At 44.9% G+C, this 25,898-nt stretch overlaps 1 protein-coding gene across 1 annotated transcript; it reads left to right on the top strand.

Moving 5' to 3' along the window:
- Positions 1-1,009: 1,009 nt before the first annotated feature.
- Positions 1,010-14,637, top strand: LOC146186178 (cytochrome P450 3A19-like). The gene is made up of 5 exons (XM_084607995.1): positions 1,010-1,090; positions 9,101-9,192; positions 9,301-9,444; positions 11,668-11,830; positions 14,557-14,637. Exons 1-5 carry the CDS (start codon positions 1,010-1,012, stop codon positions 14,635-14,637), a joined length of 561 nt encoding a protein of 186 aa, XP_084464121.1.
- The last annotated feature ends 11,261 nt before the right edge of the window (positions 14,638-25,898 follow it).

The following is a 25,898-nucleotide window of genomic DNA, read 5'->3' as shown; positions in this document are numbered from 1 at the left end:
CGTTAAAGTTGTGATGTCAGTCAAACCCTGTCTTGCTTAGTTGGAACCGTGAATTATTCTTTTCGTCTCAACTGAAGAAGTCACCATTCATACTAAGCTTATCATAAACCAGTTTAACTTTTGCGTTGTTTCTTCTCTCTGCACAGTTTTTCCACAAGTTCTGTCTTATGTCGCGAATACGTTTGGAGAAGACTTCGGATAAGGATATGTTAGAGCCCTTTAGCTTATGAGCTGATCTGAAGAGAGACGTTTTTTCACAATAGTCGAGAACTTTTAAAATAACAGGACGTGACTTACTTGGTTCTTTTTTTCCTATCCTATGGCATCTTTCAATGCCATCTATCTCCTTGCCGACATATTTAACAAAAATGTCTTCTTATACTTTTTTTACTAGTTCATCGTTCGATTCATCAATTGGCTCATCAAGGCCATAAATGGCTAAATTATTTCTGCGCCCTCTATTCTCCAACACGTCAATTTGATCCCGAAGCGCTGACACCTGCGATTCAAGTTTCGACACTGATGACCCCACATTCTCGACTTTCATGTCAAGAGCATTCAACCTTTTCAGCTGCTCATCGAAGCCATAAACACGCTCAGTTATCTTTATCAGGTTTTTTTTTCTATTTCTCTCTGCGCGCACGGTATCTCCTCAACTGTCAAACTGATCCTTTTTTATCCTTCTAACAATTCAGATAGCATTTCCGTTTCAGATGGCACAGAGTTGGCTTCAATGTCAATACACGATAACAAATAATTTGTGGGCGGCAAAACACAATTCAAAAACCTTTTAACTCATAGTAGGCAGGGCAGCAACACAAGAAAACGGTTGTCGCTTCGATAGCAATACGCAGGCAAGTAGTTACTGACCTGAACAGAGAAACAGGGCGGATTTCTAAGCATGTTGCCGTCTATGCTGCAACCGAGCCCACTGGTGAAGAATCGAATCGATGGGTCTTTTATAGGCGACGAATGAACCACGTGGGATGTCGTAATTGTTATCGGCAACATGATGAAGGCGTCTGGGCTGGTGGTGATGTTGGTCATGGCCGGTGCTGCTGTGTCATCCATAGAAATGTACTGCACACATGTGATCGGCCGGGAACCGTCATACGCAGCGTAGAGCAATCCAAGAAGAACCTGGACAACGAAACAGAGCGGATTTTTAAGTATGTTGCCGTCTATGCTTGAGCCGGTTACCTGCGCTGTTGACAAAATGCTATAGGGCAAACTTAAGCTCCATCTTTAAGGGTATGGCGCTATAGCGTAGGCTACCAGCCCACTTCTAAAGACCTGTTCTAACCAAGCCGGATGAGCGGGCCTGCGTGGCTTAGGGGTAACGTTAATGCAACGGTCATGACACGCTGATGCTGATATCACTTTCCCATATGAAAGGAGCTTCTGCCGAATGAATGTCAAACAACCCTACGTCCAGTGAGCGCTCGGCCGTGACAGCTGCCAGCTACCGCCTGCTAGCGCGATGCTCGTGATTTTTCGTTTACAACGCTGACGCCGGCCTACGGCCAAGTGAAATGAACAAGTGAAAATGATGTTAACTAAGGGTGCCATTCAAGTGTCGTCGAGTCCTTCGGCTGCCCCAGCGATTCTTGTCCAGAAGAAGGACGGTGCGTGGCGTTTTTGCGTTTACTACCGCCGTCTAAATACGGTCATTAAAAACGAGTTATACCCCCTTACCTGTATAGACAATGACATCGACTGCGTTTTTTTTTTTGGCCTCATACTTTTCTGCCGTGCCCCTTAGATCGGGCTACTGGCAAATTCCTGTCCATCCATCCCGCAAATAGAAAACGTTGTTTTTGCACCCGATGGCCCTTACGAATTTGATATGATGTCATACAGCCTTTGCTATGCACCTGTCACCTTCGAAGCATTCATGGACACGATACTTCGCGGTTTAAAATAGGGGTTATCTATGTGCTACTTTCATGAACTACTCTTGAATTTTCGACATGCGTCGAGCGAATCAACCATGCGGCATGACGAAAACAGGCGCCATGGAGTAAATGAAACCACTCTCCCTAAAGACAGGGACTGTATCCGTGCCACGCAGTCTGCCGATACTGTCGAAAAGCCAGAAGCCAGAAAAGCCCGTTGCCGAGAAGCTTACCAAGCACGGAAAGGAGCCAATGCTGAAGCGGAAGCAGCGAATGGGGCGCCGGCTTTTAGCTAACCCTCTTGAGTGGAATCAGGGAGAGATGAACCTCTACATTTTTTTCTTATCATGCGTTGCCATTGAACACAAGTATACGCGACAGTTTCTTAATGTGTTTCTTTAGCGCCGTCGCTCAGGCTGGAGCCAAAGAATCCACGCTAGACTCAATCGAAGCCTCGTCCACTGTTTAAGCTTCCTCCGTGGTCTAGTGTCTAAGCTATGCCATCGCGAAGGCTTGAAGTGTATACGCGCCGCTGTACAGCCCGGCAATAATACCCCTGCTTGCGAATGCAAGGCTGTTATCGCCTCACAAGAGAAGAAACTGTTCCTTCATCCTGGCAGTCGTAGTAATATTTCTTCACGAATCATACGACATCTTTTCTATGTCCTTCATCCCTTCTTGTTTGAACGCAATAGCGTTAAAAGCAACGTCCATCGAAAATCCGGCGTCGGCGGCCGGCGTCGGCAATTCGTCCGCAGGCGTTGGCGTTGTGAGCGAAAAACCACGAGCATGACGATGGCAAGCGATAGCTGGCAGCTGACATGGCAGAGCACTAACTGGACGTAAGGCTCCCTAACGTTACGTTTGGCAGAAGCTGCCAACTCGGGTCTCTCTTTCATATGGGAGGGCGGTATCAGACTCAGCCTGCCAGTACCTGTATGTTCACTTCTTACGTTTTCGTTCACGTTCACACGGCTTTGCTCAAACGGGTGTTTATTTCTGGGCTGGTAGCCTACGCTACGCGTCATACCCTTAAAGGTGGAGTTTAATTTTTTTGTGTGTGTATGTGTGTGGGGAGGGTAAGGGGGGGGGGGGGGGGAATAGGCCTTTAACGCGCTTTAAATGGCGCCAAGGCGTAGTTGAGGGGAAGTCGTGACTCTCTTCGCGTGTAACGGCAGTGTCGATAAACGTGGCCGATTGCCCGCAGCAAAGCCACAAAGGTCGGTGATCTAAGGAGCGCCGCAGGGCGCTTCTGCCCGACTGGGAGTGCCTGGAAAGTTCCCACTGGGAAAAACGCGTATCCTGGTGAATTTGGGAACTCGGCATGGGCGGGCGACGGACGGCTGGCTGCTGCGTAGGCGGACAATGGCTCGTGGTTCTAGAACGGCAGCTGCTTGAGGGTTGCTGTTTCTGATATGGTTCGGGAACAGCTTCCGTGTATAGTCGCCACACTCGGAATGTGAGGCAGACAATGACATGGCGTGCCGAAATTTATCCCGCACGATTTCTGTGACGACCACGTGCATGACCTGCAAAACGGGATATAATAGGATCTTTGAAACCACCAGGAGGAAGCAGAGGACCGTAGAAGAAAAATTTTTCTTCCAAAGCAAGCGACCAAGCTCACAAAATTGGTGTGCTCCTGCTCGATCTTGAGTCGCTGCTAACAGAGGCTGTACATTGCGGTTGATCTTCCATAAACGTGTGTGTGTGGGGGGGAGGGGGGGATGCTGGGGACACCGATACAACGTAGTTTTCGAAATTATTGGTGTCTGACTCTGTCGCAGGAAGGGGAAGGCGCGAAAGACATATATTATGGTCAGGCTACCCAAAAGTAATATGAAATAATGCCGCAACAGTATTTGTTGTTTTTTAACAGCCGCTGGCATACAGGCTTATCACTCTGATTCTGGACCGCGTATCAGTTCTGTAATGTTTGTTTGTTAATGCTCGATGTCGCGAGTCACATCTTTATCAGTTTTGTTGTAGCGCAAGATGTACCGAGATCTGTCTCGAAGGTTCCGACCACTCGGGTGTCTTTCCACAATGTTCCAGCCCGTGCTGGTAGCTGTTTGCGACGTTATCTAGATTGTTCTGTGCAGCCTTTAAATTGAGCGTTGACGAGTGTGACGAGCATTCCGTGTTCGACGACCGACGAGCACGTTTGTTTCTATCGCCGCCGCCGAGTTGCTTAGTTCTTTTGCGGGCGCAAGTCAGCCCCAATAAAGAGTTATTTCAGTACCATCACCCCTGCGTCTTCTTTTGGCGTGTACGGTCTTGTCACCACTGCGTGACATCTGGTGGAGGTGCTGCCTTTGATCCTTCAAGCGAAGACCCAAGCCGTGTTCCTGTCGCCCTGGAAGACCAGCCTACAGGTCCCCGAGCCAGCCGCCGACTTCCATAAACGTGTGTGTGTGGGGGGGGGGGGGGGGATGGGGGATGCTGGGGACACCGATACAACGTAGTTTTCGAAATTATTGGTGTCTGACTCTGTCGCAGGAACAAGGCCTACAACCCGAACACGGTCTGCTGCCTGACCCCATTCGATCTCGGAAGGCATCGACGCTGACAATGGCCCAGCCTACAGCACCGATTGTTTTCGTCCAACCCCGTGAGCCCCCCTTGCTTCCATGGACGACCGGATGAAGATGCTGGAGACTGGATGGACCCTTTCGACCGTGTGGCAGACTTCAACGGCTGGAACGACCCTGCGAAACTCAAGCAGGTCTACTTTGTTCTTCAAGGACATGCTCGAGTTTGGTTCGAAAATCATGAGGCAGCTATGAAAGATTGGGACATTTTCAAGGAAGCGTTCTTGACTGCCTTTTCAAGCGTCGTCCGAAAGGAAAGAGCCCAGGCACTCCTTCAGTCAAGTCTTCAACTTCCTAATGAGCCTGTCCTTGCGTACGTTGAAGAGATGAAGCGCCTCTTTCGCCACGCCGACCCTAACATGACTGAAGGTGAGAGAGTCAAATTTTTAATGCGAGGCGTCAAAGTATCGCTTTTTGCAAATCTTGTCCGAAATCCGCCAAAAACCGTGGCGGAATTTGAAACAGAAGCGTCTGCCATCGAGAAGACGTTGTACACCCGGATGCGCCACTATGAGTGACCCCTTCAGCCCGACTACTCAAGCCACTACCCCAGCGCATCTGCAAGCGGAGAGAACCTTCGGGACCTCATCCGGGAGATCGCGCGAGAGGAGTTCCGTCGAATGCAGCCATCATCGCAACAACCGTAGGTGGCGACGCTCGCGGACGTCGTCCGTGAAGAAGTCCAACAGGCGCTGGGCGTTCTTCAAGCGACGGCTGCGACTGTTCCAGCACACGAGGCAACAGTAATGAACTACGCTGGTGCATTACGTCGCCCTCCGCCCCGACCTGATGACTTTCCGAGCCCTTGCCGCTACCGTCCTGTTCCTGAAAACCGCCCCTTGACCGCCGCCCGCCAAGCCTACCAACGACCAACAAGCCCCAGGAAGTGCGACGCCTGGAGGACATCTGACAACCGACCGCTCTGTTTCCATTGTGGTGAGGCAGGACACATCCTCCGTCACTGCCCGTACAGGCGGATCGGCCTCCGTGGTTTCGCTGTCGACGCCCCACGACTCCGTCCTGGCGAGCGACCACAGGAAATCAACGACATCCTGCGCAGCGGAGAGCACTCGTCGCCAAGGCGTCTGTCGCGCTCCCCATCACCGTACAATGCCCGATTTGCGTCGCCGGGCCGCGGTTACGTGCAAGGATGGTCTCCTAGCCCCCGTAGGGAAAACTAAAGGCAGCAACCTTTGGAGGTGAGGTTGCTCAACGGCGAAAAGACGAAGATCCTCCGCCGCCAACGACCGCTAACGACGACACAGCCATTTCATCGCCGCTCCACACGACGACATCGACGACAACACGACCAGAGTGCAAGCAGACACCGCCGTCCAGCGAAGTAACAACGGTATGCCCCGGCCATGACCTGAAGAAACGACGGAGCCGAGATCGAACACTAAGGCCCACCTGAAATGCGAGGACGCGAACAAGTGACCTTTAAGTTGATGTTGACGGTCGCAGAGTCATTGCCCTAGTAGACACCGGAGCTGACTATTCAGTCATCAGTGGATCGTTAGCCTCCCAGTTCAGGAAGCCCGACGACTCGCACGGCTGCGCATTAAAGACCAACAGCGCACCGACAGCCGACGATACAACTTAAGACGCCGCCACGCAGAGTACAATCCAGGAGACCAAGTGTGGGTTTGGACACCAATTCGCCGTCGCGGATTAAGTGAAAAGTTGTTGCGTCGATACTTTGGGCCGTACAAAATCCTTCGCCGCGTCGGACCACTGGACTATGAAGTCATTCCCGACGGAACTTCAGCATCACAACGGCGACGCCCACGCCCAGAAATTGTACATGTTGTACGACTGAAGCCTTATTACGCGCGTTAAAGAATCTGTGGTGTTTAAATTTCGCAGTGTTTATGTTTAAGTTGCTTTGTTTTGGAACATCGAGGCGATGTTTTTTTTTAAGGGGGGAGTAATGCCGCGAAACCTTCAAAGTGTATTTGTTGTTTTTCAACAGCCGCCGGCGTACAGGCTTATCACTCTGATTCTGGATCGCGTATTAGTTCCGTAATCTTTGTTTAATGCTCGATGTCGCAAGTCACAGCTTTATCAGTTTCGTTGTAGCGCAAGATGCACCGAGATCTATCTCGAAGGTTCCGGCCACTCGTGTGTCTTTCCACAATGTTCCAGTCCGTGCTGGTAGCTGTTTGCGACGTTATCTAGATTGTTCTGTGCAGCCTTTAAATTGATCGTTGACGAGTGTGACGGGCATTCTTTGTCCGACGACCGACGAGCACGTTTGCTGCTATCGCCGCCGCCGAGTTGCTTAGTTCTTTTGCGGGCGCAAGTCAGCCCAATAAAAAGTTTCTTCAGTGCAATCATCGACCCCCTTCATTTGTGTCGTCGACCTTGTCACCCCTACGTGACAATATTTATATCAACGTCCAGAATGTCCTGTCTGCAAGTCTCAAGGTAATGAGGCAGATATTCAGTACTTGTGGGTTTGCCCGGCACTGAAGCCGACGAGAATTTGGCACCTAGCGGCAGTGGGCCTTTCGCCGAATAACTTATCTTCGTACATCGCTTGGACGCAACGGCCTTATCACCGCTCTCTCTTGAACTTTATTAGAACAACCAACATTTTTTCTTTCATGTAATACCCTTTAAATTTTTTAACATTTTTGATTATGCCCTGAGGCAGTAAAAAACGTAAAAAAATGAATCAGGCATGCCCGGAATTATTGCATTTGCGCTGACGTATTTTCATATCGTTATGGACCAACTAGCCCAACAAAAAGTTTTATTCTTGTCTTTACTTCAAAAATACATTGAACCCATGAACATAGGCCTAACTTTTTCGGTGATTGGTCAATCAAGGGACCCACGAATTAAAAGGGAGGGCGCTAATTTATTCCAATAGGATTGAAAGCTAGGCTTCTCGGATAAGGATCATTTCGAGGAAAAAACGCTGTGTCAACGGGGACTTCGAATGAAGAACGAAGAGCGCATACTACAAGAGAGAAAGAGAGAGAGCAAATAGAATATACAGGCAGGGAGGTTAACCAGGTGGTGCCCAGTAGGCTACTCTACACTTGGAGAGGGAGACAAAGGGAGAAAAAGGAAAGAAAGGACGCCAAGGTAAGGAGTCTATCACATGTTCAGAGATCTATAGGTAGAAGATATGTCTCAAGTGAAATTATATAAAAATTAAACCTGAAGGAAATGATCCATTTAGCTTGACAATACGGTGCATGTCTAGCAAGCATACAAGCCAGTCCACTTGCAGTGCAGAAAACACCAAGGAAGGTTTTTGTTAGGACCAGTGGCATATCAGAAATTATCCAAAATAGGCGTCTTTGTTTCATTTGTAATGCGAGACTAGTCGACAGAGGTGTGTTCTTTATTTTCATTTAAATGAAAGACGCCTATGTTTTCTGATTAGCCTGGCCAAGCACCGTGCTTATTATGATAAAAATGTTGTCAGTCAAAATCTGAAGAAATTGTACCTCTCTACGGGCGTCTCACACCACGTACGCGTACACAATCACAATAAAATTTCACTAAACTATAGATGTGAACGCATCAATGGCCAGTAAGCCTATCTTCTTTGCCATATGCCGTTCGGCGGAGCCTCATCTCCGTGCTCTACATTGATTTTCTGCTTGGGGAATGGCAGCGATTACCAGTAGTAAATCCGCAATAAGTGACCCGGCTACACAAGACGCCGGCTGTGTCAGACGCACAGTTTTACACACTTCTGTCCCTTTTTGCAGATCAGTTACGCTGGCCCAGGCTTGCCGCGCTTCGTTCCTGCTTTCGAGGGAGCCTACCAGGCGTATCTAGTCTTGTCCATAAAAAGAGCAAATTTACTTTAATAAAAGTAATTTCGAAAGGAAATAAATCTTTTGCTGCAGAATCATTGACCTAAAGTATTTCATTATTCATTACATTACCAAACCTAGGCAAGAAAAGTGATTCATTATATTAAACGTACCAGTAAAAGTAATGGAAGTAATGGTTTTGCTGCCATTTGCGGCATTGCTCCTAAGCATTTTTAGCTTTTTATTCTGAGGTCTATAGTTTGGCTTTCAGGCAATGGGCCACGCTGTGTTTTTTATACAGGGGTTAGTTGTATACTTTTACGGGGTTGTTTTTGAAGGTACTTCTGTTGCATCTTTTATTCTTTCCCCGCAATGATTTCTTACAATTTCTACTGGCGCAAAACTCCGCACAGAGGCTTAGTTTTGCAAGTTATTCGTTTTCTCAATTTTGTGCTGTGCCGTTATGTGTGAGATATTGTATTACAATCTTATCTTTCTACTATTTGCAGCCTAAATGCACGTGTACGCGGGCATACCTCGTGTAGCCGCTCTCAAACGTCTTTCAGCCGTCACCACTTTCTTTTTTAGAAAGAGAATAAAAATTTAATTTGATTAGTGCGTACAGCACTTTTTTACATTTGATCTCATCATTTTAATGTGTGTTATTCATGCTCAAATGGTACGAATAAACATTCCACACCATATGCGGTGGGGCTATAATTGCCGTTTCTATCGTATCGTTTGATCTAAACATATCACTTTTCTCATTAAAACAAGCAATATGACCTTGACGTGATGAATTTTACTATTTCACAAATTCTTCTTCTCGTGATCGCAGGGACCCTCACCGTCTTACGACGAAGTTCAGAAGCTGCCCTATCTAAACGGCGTCGTAAACGAAACCCTGAGAATGATGTCACCAGCGCAAAGGTAACGCACAAAGCAATTTTGTAATGCTTTTGCGACGTGAAAAACAATTTTTGCATAAAACATGTACTCAATCACGACCTAATTCTAAAGTGTGTATTTTTCTGACAGAATTGAAAGGGCACCTAATGAAGATTGCGTGGTCGGAGATACGGGAATAACAGTTCCTCGTGATGGCCTTATTGTGATACCCCTCCATGCAATACACAACGACCCCGAGTTCCACCCTGAGCCGCATGTTTTCAACCCTGAAAGGCAAGTGTCAATTTACAGCGCACGCAGAACCGCACTATATCCCCCTTGCGGCTGTGAATACCGCAGGTGATTTATAATTGAACGAGCGCTTCCCTTTCACTAGTAAGAATGCACTATATAGGACTTGTGCGCAAAATTTATTCCTTTGCTATCCTCTCAACCTGCTACTATGAAGAGGTGCTGCCGTAAATGCCACGCCTTTGGGCCCTGAATGTGAGCTCACACAACCGAACTAAGGCAACGAAAAAAAAACGGCTACCTATATCTATTGTCATGAAAGTGCCAGCGTTATCTTTGTCCTAACCTGCGCAAACCTTGAGACGTATATCATATTGCTGTCTTTTGAAGCGAAAAGCTTCACTAGGCTCGTCAACACCGCGCTTTGCGTGAACCGGAGCTCTAGATTTGCCACTTCTCCTTATGCATGAAACCGAGTGACGTCATGCATGGCGCAGGTGGCCGCCATGCATGACGTCGCCTGACTATAGCCTGACTTTTCACCGTCGCCGCGCGCTACTGCGCATGTGCGCCGCTGCTTCTCCTCCTCGCTACCGTTTTACCTTTTGCCGCAGCTGTGCGCAGTGCGCATTTGTAAGGAAAGTGAGGAGGAGGGGGGGGGGGGAGGGGGTATGTAAGGAGCTCTTGCTCATCGAACAGGCGCAGAGACTCGTCTAGAAGAAGAGGCAACGGTCGGACGTCGCAGAAACACCGATCCAGAAGTGGTAGCTTGGGAGTAGGCTAAACAGCAGAGACGATATGAAAAACGCAAGGCCAGACGAGCGGCTTTTCCCTTCGAGATATCCAGGCTTAACCTTAGCTAAGCCACAGCTAATTTTTTTCTTGAAGTAACATTTGACCGCCTTATAGAAGTTGTCACTCTCACACCAGCTGACGCTAAAACCACACCAGATGACTTCAGCTACGCTTGGTTGTGCGCAGAAATGTTTAGACAGCTTTGTGTTTTAGGATGAAATGGAGCTAGAATGAACACCGCATCTGAAGAGAGAACCCAAGGTCGCTGGGTGTAAATTTAACCCGCTGTGTGTTGTCTTATTTATGTAGCCTTAATTCCGCAATGCTGTACGCTTCAATTCGTCTGCTCTTGGTGATCGCGTTGTTGCTATTAAGATTTTCGCATGGTCATTTTATAACAATTTCAGTCAGAGTACTGTGCTTCGTTGTCCATTACAATTTGTATACAGCTCATGCCATCGGTCTATCGTCGGTCGGCAGTCCGAATCTTCGTCTTCTACATACGCCCAGGAGCAATTTCTCGCTCCGCCCCATTCTAACCTACGCAACGTCTAGCGGTAGGCAGGTTCGTCCTGTTAATTAGGGCAGTGCCTATTTTACCGGCAGCCAGAAGATATTTACGGCTGATATTTACTTGGCAGTTATCTCCGATGGGCTACTTAGGCCGCCGAGAGAATAATCTTATCTACTAAAGCGCAGTTCATCCCATTGGCTGTCGGGAGAATGTTGCAGACTTATATACGCGGATATTTGTTGTATTAAAGCTCAGCATCTGTATTGTTTCTTTTGTCCTTTGTTAGAGTCGAGTACTCGCAGTGCTCGGCTTAGAGGATCCTCGCCGTGCAGCTTGATAATTAAAGGTTAAATCGGACGCACTGAAAATAGTTTGGGCCCAGTTCGGCTGAGTCGGCATACCATCGGAACGCAGAAAAAAAAAATGTTAAAACTGTAGATTGAGAGGATAAGGATGAGGACGAGGGACGATAAACAAATTTTTAGTAAATTTGAGTGCGGGAGAGGGCTAAAAAAAGAAATATGAGGATTAGGAAAGAAATTCAAATAATAGGGCATTTGACACATTTATGATTTTGACAGATCAACGATGAAGTAGTGATGAGGAAATCAGGTAGAAAAGGGGACGTGCAGATGACAGCGCTCAGGTGAAGAAATAATTTCGGCTAAGGGCTGCTGTTTTCATAGCCATAAAAGTAACTGTGTTCTTCAGACAGAAGGCCCAATAAACTCTCTTCAGGCGCCTAGGTTCTTTAATGACCTATAATGTCTCCGTTCTGCATTTGCTGGAATATATCAATTTTTTATCAGTTTTCTTTAAAAATACACTAATAAGTATAAATGCTTTACGCGCTTTCACAAAATGTAAAGTCTCATTTTTAAAAGCGACAACCTCCGCTTAAGTCTGGCTGTTTTCACTACCATCAATTTTTTGTTTTTGTTTTTTCTGGTATGCAGGTTCAGCGAAGAGAACGTCAAGTCCATCCGTCCGTACACTTTTCTCCCATTTGGTGCTGGTCCCAGAAACTGCGTAGGAATGCGATTCGCTATTCAGCTTGTGAAGACTTGCCTGCTTCATGCCGTCCACCAAGTAGAGTTTGTGAGGAGTCCCAGAACAAAGGTAGGATGGCTAAATATGATCAATGAAATGGTACAATAGCTACGAAATATGCCTACTTGTTATTGTGCCCGAAAAGAACGATCTTGTTTGGTTGCTTGAAAACTCAATTTCATTAACTGTCTACTATAGACAAGTCGACAAGTTCTTCTCTATTTTAGCGTACGGTATATGTACTATGAGTAATAAAAAAAAAAGACACATTTTTTTTCAAAAGTGTTGAACTTTACAGCTTGTAACTCATAGTTGTACGTATGTATGTGTTCTTCATGCATCAAAAATATTTGGCAGCTCCTTTCCAAGTTTCTATATACCAACATCGATCTGTGATGTAAGCACCATGCGGTGGCGCTCCTGTCGCCAGCATGGGCCGACTGGGGTGAAAAATAGACTTAGCGCCCATAGGAATACATGGAAGCGAAATATTCCAAAGCAGTTTTCTAATTTCACTAGTCATCTGTGATGTCGTTATTCGGTACAGAGCTACCATGAACGCCCTGGAATAGATCGTGGAAGTGTGAAATCTCATTACCGAGGCGAAGTATTTTTAAAACGCCGCGAAACGTATCGGGGTGCGAGTTGAGAGGGCGGCCCATAGAAATACCTATATGTAAACACAACTTACCGCAACGTTTTGCTCGGTGCAGCAGCGTCGAACCATTCTCATGTTTTGGTGAGCGTCTTTTACGACGCCCCGACGTCATGTTTCATGACACACTAGATTCTCTTGTAAGTAATGCAAGTCTGACGACTTGTGGGACTGCTCAAAGCACGATAAACTTACCGCGCACAGTTGCAGACGACCATGCACCACCCGCTGTCGCTAGCAGACGCTCCGGAGCTGGAGGCGGCCGCGGTGGGTATCGCCAGCTACGCTGTCGTCTGCTGCAATGCGCGAATCTCGTTCGGTCCATATTGTCGTATGGCGTTTGACAATTGCTGTTTAAATGTAATTCTGTCTAGGACGCATCACTGGAGCGACAGTATTATCAAGCTTATTTACCCTATGCGGCAGCATATCAGACTGTAAGCAAAACTGCGCGATTCGCTACACCCAGCTTGCCTTTTGGCGGTGTCTGGATTCATAACACAGGTTATTTGGGGAGTTTTAAAAGTAGACTGCATCCATAATGACGCACCATGCATACTTTATCACACACTTCTTCAAAGCACTGGTCAACGTTTAACGACCGGCCACCACTTCTGATGCTCTGCGAAATGAGGAAAAATGTTCCGGTAAATTGTGTTTGCATGTATTTCTACGAGTCGCCCTTCCAACTCGCACCCCAACGTGTTTCGCGGTATTTTAAATATACTTCGCCGCGGTAATGAGATTTCATATTTTTAAGATCTGTTCTAGGATGTTCATAGTTGCTTTGTACCGAATAACAGCATCGCAGGTGCCCCGTGAAATAAGAAAACTGTTTTGGAATATTTCGATTCCATGTATTCCTATGGACGCTAACCCTATTTTTCACCCCCAGTCGGCTGCGGCGCCGCGAGCGCCCTCTTTGTTTGTAAACACGGTGTTTTTCTATAGGGTGCAGTCTCAATATTTAATGTATTAAACAACGAGTGTCTCGTTTGAAGGTGAGCAGAGATGCGCTCTTCTAAACAGAAGTACCTGATTCGGACACATATTTATGCACTCAACAAATGTACACTTCAGTTCTTCGTATTATGCGCAAAATGTGTTCGTACGTCAGTCCATGAGAAAGGGTTTCATTTCGACGTCCGTTTACAACCACCTTGCAGCCTATTATTCAGGTCTCACGTTCTGGACGCCACTTATATTTGTGAAACAACTGGGGGATATTTTAAATACTGTTATAAATATGTTGCTGAGAATGGCTTAATGCTCCTAAAGGAAATCTTCCTTTTAAAGTTTGTCCTGTGCTTCCTGTGGGTAGCCAAGGCTACTAGAGAAAACAACTTCAGCGCGATGCCTGCAACGATTATACATATGGCTACGTGCCTCCTGATATATTTTTATAGCCTGCGGATATACTGATCGTTATATGGTGAAGTTTTCTGATGTGTGAAAAAATTTACTTCATAAACAGCTCTCCGCAGTTTGGTCAGACTTTCTTGGTATATAGCTCTATGCGAAAGCATACCTTGCCTGACCCAGATGTATTTAATAGAACTTTGTTTTCCAGTATAGCAAAAATGAACGACATCGCCCAAAACATGCTGCCTATCGGAGTAATCCTTGCGAACTTAAGCAACTAATAATTTTTTTATCTGGTAGTAATCAAAGCAAATTTTACTTTGCGCGCATTCCTTGCATACCTTACAATACTATTTTATTACAATACAATTTCTATTGCTGACCCGCTGATTTTTTAATCTATGATGCTTCCTTCTTGGAAAGCTAGATATTCTATACATACTTTAGCCTTTTTAATTGTATTTCTGTTACAGTAATCAATTCATTTTTCTATCTATGATGGCTGAAGAAATATTCTCCTCCCTCCTATCGTTATGCAACGCCATCAGGGAAGCATTAAAAGCGCTGAAATTAACGGTAATGATAATGATCGTGTCATGCCTAAGTGTCCATTTTGAATAAAGCATGTTGCCGGGCTAGTTGATCTAACATCCATTGTCCCTGTGTCTTTCGTTTCTGTGTGTTTGAATTTTTTCTAATTTTAAAAGATACGGTCCATTTTGTTACGAGTACTAGCAAATTCAGCTACTTTAATGAACTCTGCATTCTTATTCCACAGGTTCCTCTCGAATATTGGCCTGGATATGGTATGCTGCTTCCGAAGGATTTCATCGTTGGCGTGAGGCCGAGGAGCAGCTAGTCCACCATTTGCTACTACTGTTGCTTGGTCCACATACCTGTCTTTTACGCCCCGGAGGTCCATAACCACTCCCATTAGCTTCCTCCGAAAAGCCCTGTGGAGCATTCACCTTTCGTTCGAAATTATTAACTAGTCTTGCCTATTTTCAGCGGGCCCCCACGTTCAGTATAGCATGACACTAAATTTCTAAGATTTAAAACTCGATTCTGACAGATAGTTGAGTGCATTGATGGAATCTACAGAATATTACGACTGATATGAGGAGCATAGAGTTACTGAAGAAAAAGTTGTTTCATGTCACAGTTTTGACAGAAAGCTCTGACCTCCTTTCCAACTACCTCTTTTAACCCCTTACCGCATAGTGTGTCATATATGATACGGTTAATTACCTGTGTGCTAAATTGTTTTGAACAGCAAGAAAAGAAATTTTGATTATTTAGTACCACAGTGTGTACTGTCTGGAATTCCTGTGTACAGGAACTGAATCTCCAGACTTAATTATTTTTTATTTTATTTCCAAATGTGCAACAAGGTGGCATTTTTTATTTCTTGCAGAAATTCAATAGGTTGAGGGAACATTTCTTTTTTCATTCTGAATAGAAGCAGCGCTCCCAGAAATTTATTTGGATATCACTGGGATTTACTTTGTCTGGTAACAGCATCATCTGCGCAATAATTATTTAGACTACATTGTGACAAGGCTATTTACTATTGTATCAGATATAATACACCATGCAGTTAGGGGTAATTTTTGTCACTTTATGGTGTTTTATAATTTCATAAGTAAGAAATAAATTCACTGCACTCGAATGATTTTACATACTTTTTCGAGTTCAGATTACTTCCCCTTCCTTACTAGACACTGATTGCAGTCAAAGTAGGAGTATTACAGCGTATAACAGACCTGAAAGCTGGGTCCTGTGCTCATCGGACATCCTGTGATAGTCACAGTGAAAGTGCGCTAGAGATCTCTATACAGCGCGCTGACTGCCAAGGAAAAAGACAACATTCTCTAGTTAGTAGGAGGAAGGAAAACGTCGCGAAGGTCTTTCGTTGAGAAAGCTTTGTAAGAAATACCACAGTTGTAGATGGGCGCCATGTGCTATAGTCATAACTTTTTAGATCCGGTCTCTTTGGAACTCTAAAAAAAAGTTTTTTTTGCCATAAAATTGCCGTTTGTTGATCAGTTATGTAAATCGCATTGAGCTAGAGCTGCTTCAGAGATATTTTCTATTTTCGCAAAAATACCCTTAACTGCATGGTGTATCATATACGATACACGACAATATTTCGCAAAATAACTGCAACTGCACCGTTTTTCTCAAACCCAAGCTTTATATAGGCATTTGCATCACGAGTGGAGCAGACTAACTTTTTATGCAGAAAACGAAAATTCACGAAAATTAATCTTCAGCTTTAATAACTAGCTACATAATTTTTTTGAAATTTTTATATACAGAACTTATGGTTTTTACTACCTCAAAGAGTGCTTGCCTTTGGCAAGGGCGTTGTCAGAACAAAACAATTATAACATACTTCATATTTTTCCGACATACAGGAACAGTACTTAACTGCGAATGAGTTCTGACAACATACTGTGCTTAATCTTACTGGTGTGTTACTAATTGCTATTGACTTTGATTACATTGCTGCTTGCGCTTAGTTCATAACTGCTGTAAGCCTTGATTACCCTGGGATTGAAATTGCAGCCAGCTTTCATTCCGGTCACTGCAAGTTTCCCCCTGCTGGGCTGCAGTGAGCAATATGAATGAGCAAATAAAATATTCAGTTGTGAACCAGTGAAAAGTTATTCTGTCGAAATAAAGAAACGTTGCTGAATAAAACAAAAATCCGGATATATATTCCACGTGTACTGTTCAGGTCCTCCTAATGTGTTTGCATATATATATATATATATATATATATATATATATATATATATATATATATATATATATATATATATATACATATATATATATATATATATATATATATATATATATATATATATATATATATATATATATATATATATATATATATATATATATATATATGTAACGGTAATTGAAGGGGCAGTTGGCGTACCGTTCAGGCACCACTAATAATCCGGGCGGCGCGAACTGCGCACTTGGCTTGGCTAGTGTTTGGCTAAGAATGCTGACTGAAAAAACAAATGTTCTAATAAAATTTTGACCAAGTGGCTTATCGAATACACACAAAAAAGCTCCGTACACCAAACAAGACACTCCCACAAATAAATGCGTTCAGTGCGTAAAGACGCTTAACGGTAAATTGAAAATAAATTTCGTTCATGCGGAATGAAAGTACAGCTTCTGCTTTTTGTTACAAATTCAGCAACTTGCATTGATACCGGTCCCAAATTCAATTATTTGCCCCTCTCTTGCTTGTTAATTTGATCGACACTTTTTAACATGCGTATTGTCACGTGATGGTGAAAAGGTGGAAAGCAGCAACCGAAGAGACCGGTGTTGCACTAAACTTAACTCTTATATAGGCTGTATTGCGCTTGCAAAAAAATAAACCCGGCGACGTCGAAAGCAGTAATCTACGAATGGTCGTCCACTCGTCATTGCTCAATTTAAAGTCTGCAAACACGCATGTAGATGAAGACGCAACATATCAGCACAGCAACCTGAAACATCTTGGAAACGGACGCGAGTGCCTGGAATCATTCTTGATAGACATCGGCGCATATTGCGCGACGTAGGAAATAATAAAGCCCCGTCTCGTGTCAGCGAGCATGAACAAACCAAGAACACAAAATCGTTTAGTCAGCTACAATCATATGCCGCATGATTTCGTCCGCATACCGGCGACTGTTGAAAAACAACAAATAAATATGGTAACGGCTCGCGGCAATATAATAACCCATAATGCTTGCGCGAACCACATTGTCTACACTGAAAATGTTGCTCAAATGTCATTTATGACTGAATTTGCTTGCGCCCGAAGCTGGCATTCACGCTTAGTTCACCGAGTCGCAAGCTTCTTATGAATTTGTTTCAGGTAAACTTAGTGAGACAAAATACCAAATACGTGTACTTCTGGAAGCTTCCGCAAGACTTCAGCCGCATTTTTCATTTGAACGTACAAAGCCTAAAGCGTTTCTCCAGGCTTTAAATTACCGCTCCGAGAGGAAACTTTCTTTCCTTCATCTTTTCCACGAAGGGGTTACTGCCCTCAAAAATACGCGGACAAAAGAAGAAGTGGGCAAGACGTGCGTAGACTCAAAACTGAATTTTTATGGATGAAAGATGGCTTATATACACGGTACAAAAGGACAACATCATGCTGTTCGCCCATCAAACCGCAAATATAGCGCTGTCGTCACATGTTTACGTCCAAATACTTCATTTCACAATATGAAAGTGCGACCGATGATCATTAATACACCCACGTGCTCTCTTCTTGATAGTCTACGCCTCGAAAAGCTCTCGTGTGCGGCGGTCCCTATGACGGTACAAAACCCTCGTCTTCTCTAGAAGCGGGAGGCATACCTTCTTTGTCTCTTCTTTGCAGGCCCCAAAATGTTTTGCCACGTTGGAATGCACATCAGATGACCGGTTGTTAGAATGTTCCTGTAAACGCATATTATTACAACTTCCCGTCTGCCCAACATATACACACGCCCACTGTAAAAAGGAATTTCGTGCACCACAGCGCACACGCAGGGCACAAACATGACTTGTGGTTTACATGGCAGACAAATGGACTAAGAATCGGCTTGCTTTCAATTCTTCGCATCACACGTGCACATAAACGACTCATTTTCAAGGGCGCAGAAAACACAGCATTGACCCCATAACGCTGCGCCACACACTTTAAATTGTGGGCCGCCTTGTGCTGGTACGGTATCACCGCCAATTTCTTCCTGTCAAAGTTTTCAGGACAGGGATTAAAACTACATTTAACCTTTCTAATCAATTTCTCGTATGCTGCCGCAATCACAGAGCTCTGATAACCAGCACTATTGAATCTAGTTATTTGATGTCCAACGCTCTCCACCACTGCATGGTCGCAAGATTTCTGTAGGGCAGCACCAAAGCTGGAAAAAACAATGTCATGCTTTACTGTTTATGAATGCCCCGAAGAAAAGCTCAAGGGCGTTTTTATGGATCTAGGGCGAAAAAACCAAGTTTGAGCGGCTTGCCATAGTGTGTCATAGTTTTCTCCGTGTATATTTTAGCGCAGTAACCCCTTCGTGGGAAAGATCAACGTTAACCAACTAGCCCAGCTTACCGCTCTACTTTCTTTCCTTCTTTTGTACAAGTTGCAGGCCTTGGAATTCCACCAGTTCTTTAATTCACTAAAATCAGAAACTGTTTCCAGCCGCTCCACTTAACACAGCACACTCTCCTGTGTTTTCGTCAGCGTGAAGCCAGACCGCTGGTTCTATGTCCTGTCGGAACTTTTTGGCTTCGTTAAATTCTAATATCTGCTGAATCTGATTAATAAAGAGTGATTTTATTGCTTCTTAGAGAGAATACATGCCAGTAGGTTCTTTTGTGTTGTCACGAAGTTAGGCACACTATTAAAACGGTAACTCACATGAGCAACTTGCTTACGTGTACGGTGAATGTGCCATAGTTTGCGGCTGATTTTTGACCAAGAAATCAATCTCACCCTTTCGCACGTGAGGCACTGTGAAAAGTCACAAGCTGTTTACCCTCTGTCCTCCTGACAATGACGCTGTAGGACATAGGTGCAAAGTCGCTGACTATAATCATGCATTTCTACCCTTTTTTAATAATTTTGGAGTCATTTATAAAAAAAATGTTAGTCCTAAATATATTACGTTGAAATTATGTTCAGGTTAGCACATTCGTTTGTTCTGTCTGTCAGCAAATGTGCTTTGCGATTGGTAGCGAATTTTCGACTTCTATTTCGTTCATGCAGAAATTAATTGACATAATTGGCTAAATGAGAGAGGTTCGTATACACTCGTGAAGCTAAGAACAGACAGTAAGGCAGCAACCAATGCTCGCAGAAGCATCCTGTAATAAAAGCTGGTTTTATCACAATTGATGCCCGTTCTTCTTTATGCGGAACCTTATCTCGCTGTCGTCGGCACACTACTCTGCCACGCTGCCAGCTGCAATAAATTTTCATTCTTGCGGGCAGGACTCGAGCTCCTCGCTCATGTGCGATGTTTAGCAACTAATGTCATTGCTATTCTAGATATTTCATTTTGTTCTTGTTCTTGGGGCTTCCGAGAGAGATAGTGCAGTCATGATCAAAAGTGATTGAACAAAGTTTGAGCATACATATACTGATTGCTCCATATTTATGTGTGACAAGCACGCTTTCTTTTTCAGTTCTTGAACCTTTTCTCTGAATAAATAATACCCATAGGGCGTCTTCACAATAAAGAGAAATATGGAAATAGTCGCAATTTTGTGCCAAATTTGTTTCGTTTCATATTTCTCATGACTGTGCGTATATTGAAAACAAAGCGAAATGCAAGGGTGTGATAAGAAAGGCTTAGGGCTCTTTACCTCAGTGCTAGCGAGCAGTTCATGAAAACAATTTGATCGACTGTAGATTTATCTCATCAACATTGAAGTTTCATTAGCTAGGAGGCAATTAAAGGAACAATAACCCACATATCGTCAGCCCGTGCAGTTTGAATCACTGACAGCGCTTACTACAAGTGATGTGGGCGCGACCGAAGCGCCATGAAGTGAGCTCTCGAATGCAGCGAGATAGCGAGATTAATTTCTCGCACAACAGTGTATCATATGTGAACGTGTGGTCTTATCATCGGGTGAGTAGTTAAAATAAGTGGGACTCTTCCGCCCTGTTGACCGCTGTGGTCTTCCCGCTTATTGACAAGGCCCTAACGAGGTACGACGAACAGGACGACACTTTCATGACATGAGATCGCTTCATATAGTAAAGATAAAGAAGTGCTGTTGAGACTCTGATGCGAGAAGTGAGCTTAACACGCTGTCAGCTTCCTGGTGAAGCATGCACGAAGTGTGTCGAGGAAGTCTTGAATCTGTGAAAGCTTGTCTGCCCTCGCATGGCGTATGGCCATCTTCTCAAAGGGTTTGCCGAAGACGTTTACGTATTCTATATCAGGACATTAAGCCTTACGTCTGCGTGGCTGACATAATTAAGCACTACTGCACATTCGAGACGATGAAAATGCGCCGAATCAAGCCCAAGTTCGGACGTCCGGCTAGCGTGGCGTCAATGACTGTTTTTCATTATGCTGACATAACATCGTTTGGCGATCTGTCCTCCGCGACCTGTGAGATCTTTTGTGAAGAAGTGACCTGGTCACTGGAATTAGCTTAGGGCTCTTCAGTGATCCCTTCCTTGTATTCGCCGCGTCCGCCTCCTGCAGCCGTCGTTAATGCGGTGGACATTTAGAAATACAGGAGGGATAGCAGCAGCTGCGGCAAAGCAATTTGACGAGAGCACCAAGAGGTAAAGGATTCGCTACTACCAGCCTGAGCCAATCACGTATGACACCGATCGATGCGATGTTTTTTGTGGCGACTACTTGCCCGCGCCTCCTGTTCTTCGACCTGCTTCTGTGCTCGCTGCGACCACTTCGGCCACATCTCGCAATCATGCCCCCGCCGTCAAACATCACTTGCGGCTCTACAAACTATCCTCCGCGCAAGATTATAGCATTGGCTCTCCTTGCCATTCGCGCTACGTACACCCCTGATTCTGAGGAACCGTGGCTTACGCCTTTCCGAGATCTTACACCGACATCGACCAGGAGCGTGACATCACCCCCAGCTTCCCACCACGCCGCCCTCCATCGGTCCAGCACCGTTCACCTCTTTCGGAAAACTACTCTGCGCGACCGATGGACGTCCGCTGCTTGAAGACATACCCCAGTGCATGTTAGTGTTACGGAACAAAGTGCACGTGTTAGTTGTTGGTGTACCTGTCATGGCTTTGGTTGATACCGGCGCCGCCATAGCCGTAATGAGTGCTGCTTTTAGGTCTCGGCTGGGAAGGAAAGTTGTATTTCAGGGGGGATAAGAGGGGTCGATTTTGTGGTGTGGCTGGTGAATCATAGCCTGTAATCGGGGTGTCCATGTGTTCAAGTTTCCTTGGGTGGTTCAAGGTTTCTTGCGGAAATAGAGGTGCTCGCCCGATCAACGCATAACGTCATCCTTAGGATCCAGTTTTTGAAGATGTATAGCGTCAACGTCAGCTGGTGGCAAGTGCGTTACACGTGGCCTGAAGGACGGCTCGTGTATTGAGGTGACTGTGGTTTGTGTTTCCGAAGATACCGCTTCGCTTCTTTTTTCGGCTGTGTGTGTTCAGGTCTCCAGCCGCAACAGCACTTTCAAAATGCTTGAGATGACTTCAGATTTGATGCACCTTACCTGCAGCAAGAAAAATGTCTTCGTTCCTCGTGCTGTGGTGCCTATCGCCAAAGGCAGAACTGCGCTGTTGACAGTGAATTGCTCCACCAAATCTTTCTTTTCTCCCCGCGGCTTGAACCATGCGTCCTGCAGCGCGGACCCGCCAACGTGTGTTGCCTTGGTTACTGACGCCGTCGACAAAATGTTATTGGGCACATTTAGGCTCCGTCTTTAATGATATGGAGTCATAGCGTAGGTTACCAGCCCACTTGTAAAGACCTGCTCTAACCAAGCCGTATGAATGTCCCTGCGTGGCCTAGGGGTAAGGAATAACAGCGCGGAGACGAAGGACAAGGAAGAAGACAACACATGCAGGTGTTGTCTTCGTCCTTGTCCTTCGTCTCCGCGCTGTTATTCCTTTAAATGTACCAACTAGCTCAACTCTCCGTTTTATTGAGCCTAGTGGTAACTTGAACGCAGTTGTCATGACACGCAGATTCTGATAACTTTGTCGATCGCCGCGCCGTAACACATATCCTAGCGAAAAGAGCAAATACTTTTGAGGCGTTTTCGCGCCGCCTGCATGAATTTACAGGAATCAGATTGCACGGCGTGTGTCAGATAACTGGACTACATCTGAAGCGCCTGGGCAAGGACGTTAACTGTCACACGTGTATCTATGATGGTGCTGAATATGCTCGGTCGTTTAACGCGAGCCAAGCGGCCAATAGCAGCATTTTTAAGGCACGCTGTAAAACAATTGCAGCGACACCTAGGCAGTGAAAGTTGCCTATACCACTTCCACGGAAAACGAATATTATATAAGAAATTCCATAAGTATACCGCTGACATTTCTTAGCTGTCATTTGTTTTCCAATGTTACGATGCAAAATATCCATTTAATTTATAACATGTGGCACGTGCTTTGTGCCGAAAGGTCACAGGCCCCTGGGAACACCGTTGTAGAATGTGGATCTTTCTGGGTGTCTTTATAGACGTTGTTCGGCGATAAAAGGCACATTTGCTGCTAAGAAAATTGCGAAAAATCTTTCTCTCCCTTAGACTCAAACTATGACTTCTGTAGGCCGAAAAGGAGAGCGTGATGGCCGTTTCGCAGTCAATAATTGTGAGCTATATGCACGCAGTCAATTGCGTGCATGTAGCTTACTCGGTTGTTTCTTCTGGGAGGATTATGGACTACCTTCCAGCTCGTCATACTTCCCTGTTTATTCACTCTTATAGCTCATTTAGCATATGAAATTTGCAGCGTATACAACATTCTGGCAACATTGCTGCAAAGTGCCTGCGTACCACCGCCTTTACGACATGCAAACTTTATTTCACATTTGATCACTTGACGTCTCAAGGGTCCTTTTAACAGATTATTGGCTTGATTGGATTGTTTGGAGTTATGAGTAGGAAACAGAGAGGGCATTAGTAAAATTTTAGAAAATATGTTCTGTCCTGCGACTTTACTGAGTCGCCGTTCCTAGGTACGCACCGACTATAGCCCCAGAATCTGTTATTCTGAGCTGCTGCCTGCATTCGGTTCGGTTTTTTTTTTTTTTTAGTAATTGATTTCTCCTGTAAAGGAAGAAGCAACACGTACCATAGCTCGTCGATGCGCATAAGGCTTAATTGTAGCTGGAACTTGTAGGCTTTTTCCTGCACGTGTTCGGAAAAGGAAATGCCACTTTTGTGCTCGCCCATGCATATGGGCCGTTACTCAAACGCATCCCCCTCTGTGAACCACAATGTCTCTTCTGTTGCGTCTGGCTTGGCGACACGTGTACCGCGCACTTATATAGCTGAGAAAAAAGTCAAGGTTAAGCTCATAAACAAGTAACGAAAAATAGCGGCTCCAAGCCGTCTATCTCGGTCTAGATGCTTGTCCTGAGTCAGAATTTTCGTGTTGAGAGTGTTTAGTGGCTGATGGCGGCATCTTTAGCACGCACATGGCGAGGTTGGCACGCGCGCTTTTGATCGACAGATAGGAAGGTCTCCACGTGTCGTCCAATACACTGCGATGCAGCTGATAAACACCAATAGCTTGTATGTGCTCTGGTCGTATCAATATTGATAAAATGGACGTTACAGCATAGGAATAAAGGAACATCACGAACGTTTTTAGCAAACAAAATTTATCTTAATGTCCTCTCATGGTTCTAAACACAGTCAACATTATAAAAGATGTCTATATTGTGAAATAAAATATTCTGTCACGCTTTAGTCTACTGTAATTAGTGCAGGTATATAGACTTCACAACGCTTTAGGAAGCGAACGTAAGGCTTGCCTAATAGGTGCCTACCATTGTGCTTACTAATGTTATGCATTTAAGTGCCGGATATCTATCGTATACAGCTCTTATTGTGGACGGGAAATTAGCACGCATTCACACAACATTAATTATCACACTAGGCGTGAACAGCACAGACAATTAAACCTCTTTCTGCATTCGTGCCTCTGAGCACACATTTATGTCAAACCTTCGAGAGGGTTATAACTCTTCTGCTTCACCGCAACGAAACGCCGCAAGAACGGTGTCACTTTGTTCCTGCCACTCGCATCAAGCTGAAACAGTACCTGAACTATATCATGTCCGCTTACATTTCGCTTTTACGTGCCGCTTCCTACAAAAATATATATTCTTTCTAGAAAAGAGATGCCCATTATTTCATATGTGTAAGCAACCTTGCTGAGTTGTTTAGTACAACTTTATGAATAAGACAATTTATTGCTACGCATGCGTTTAAATTTAAGCATTTAAAACTGTTCTTGTGTCTTGTGAGATCGTTTTGAATATCCCGCGACTAATGATTTAGTAAAGCTCACTAACTACTGAGCTACTTTGGCAGGGCTATATATGTGGGAGAGGTGTCATAGTAACTACAACATCGATAGTGAATAACCAGAAGTAATTAAATGCACAATAACTGCGACACAATGGCTCGACAACCGCAGGAGCCACCATTATAATATTCTAATTTAGAGCGACAAAAGAAACGAACACAGAAGAAGAAACGAGAGCAGCTATCCATAATTTATTTAGTGGAGATATGACCACAGCATATGCAGGGAGTTTCAAGGAAGATTTTCAGATTTAGATATAGTGGGCTCAAAAAGAGAGAAATATTTCCAGCAACAAAATTTCTGCCGCTGTGGACGCAATATGCAGTAACACCCCTTTAATGATAAAGTTAAATCAAATAATTAACTTTTTAATTATCACAGTTTGGTGGTTAGTTTCATAACGGGACTTTGAAGCCGTGTGTCCATGAGACGCAACAAAGTATGGGTCCTCAATTCGGAAGGCTATTTTAGGATGGGTTATTGATACGCAAAAATGCTGGGAGTCTATGGATAGTAAACAAAAGCCTGAAGTGGTCCCATACAGTTCTGCGCCTGCCTCGCTCATTTCCACTGCGCCGGTATCAATTGCGCGCAGCCACGGCGCTTCAAATCCGGGATCAAAGTGACGAGGCGGTGAGCAAACCGACGGCCAACGCAATGTACCACAGCGCGCCTGCCTGGGACTCATGTGACGCCGACACTGTAAAGCAAAGCGCTGGGAGGAACGATCTATGTAGGGCGCATTACTAAGTCAATCCGACTACGTCCGCTTCGCACCACGCGCAACAAATTTATTTATGAAATTTTCCTCGGCTATACTATTCAAGGAGGAGTTCCAATTCTGCAGATCCGACATGCCCCCTCCTCCCCCGTTCGTTAGCAAGACCTCATCGAAAAATACGCTTGTCCGGAATTTCTGGGCAAGCGGGTAAACCAATAGTCAACACAAATCCCCCTCGCGCTTTCGTTTTCCGCATTCGTCCCTAGTTTCCAGTTGGCTAAACTTGCTACAGTAACACGACACAACGTCAGGGGAAACTAGTAGTTGGGTA

This window comes from Amblyomma maculatum, chromosome 6, assembly GCF_055883805.1.
Source record: "Amblyomma maculatum isolate TAMU_Amacu chromosome 6, ASM5588380v1, whole genome shotgun sequence".
NCBI lineage: Eukaryota > Metazoa > Arthropoda > Arachnida > Ixodida > Ixodidae > Amblyomma > Amblyomma maculatum.
Note: the sequence above shows the minus strand (reverse complement) of the source record. Positions and strands in the feature narration are given on the sequence as shown.

Coding starts and splice junctions, on each gene's coding strand:
- LOC146186178 (XM_084607995.1), top strand. CDS start 1,010: ATGATGAAGGCGTCTGGGCTGGTGGTGATGTTGGTCATGGCCGGTGCT. Junction 1,091..9,100: donor TAGAAATGTACTGCACACAT/GTGATCGGCCGG, acceptor TCGTGATCGCAG/GGACCCTCACCGTCTTACGA. Junction 11,831..14,556: donor TGAGGAGTCCCAGAACAAAG/GTAGGATGGCTA, acceptor CTTATTCCACAG/GTTCCTCTCGAATATTGGCC.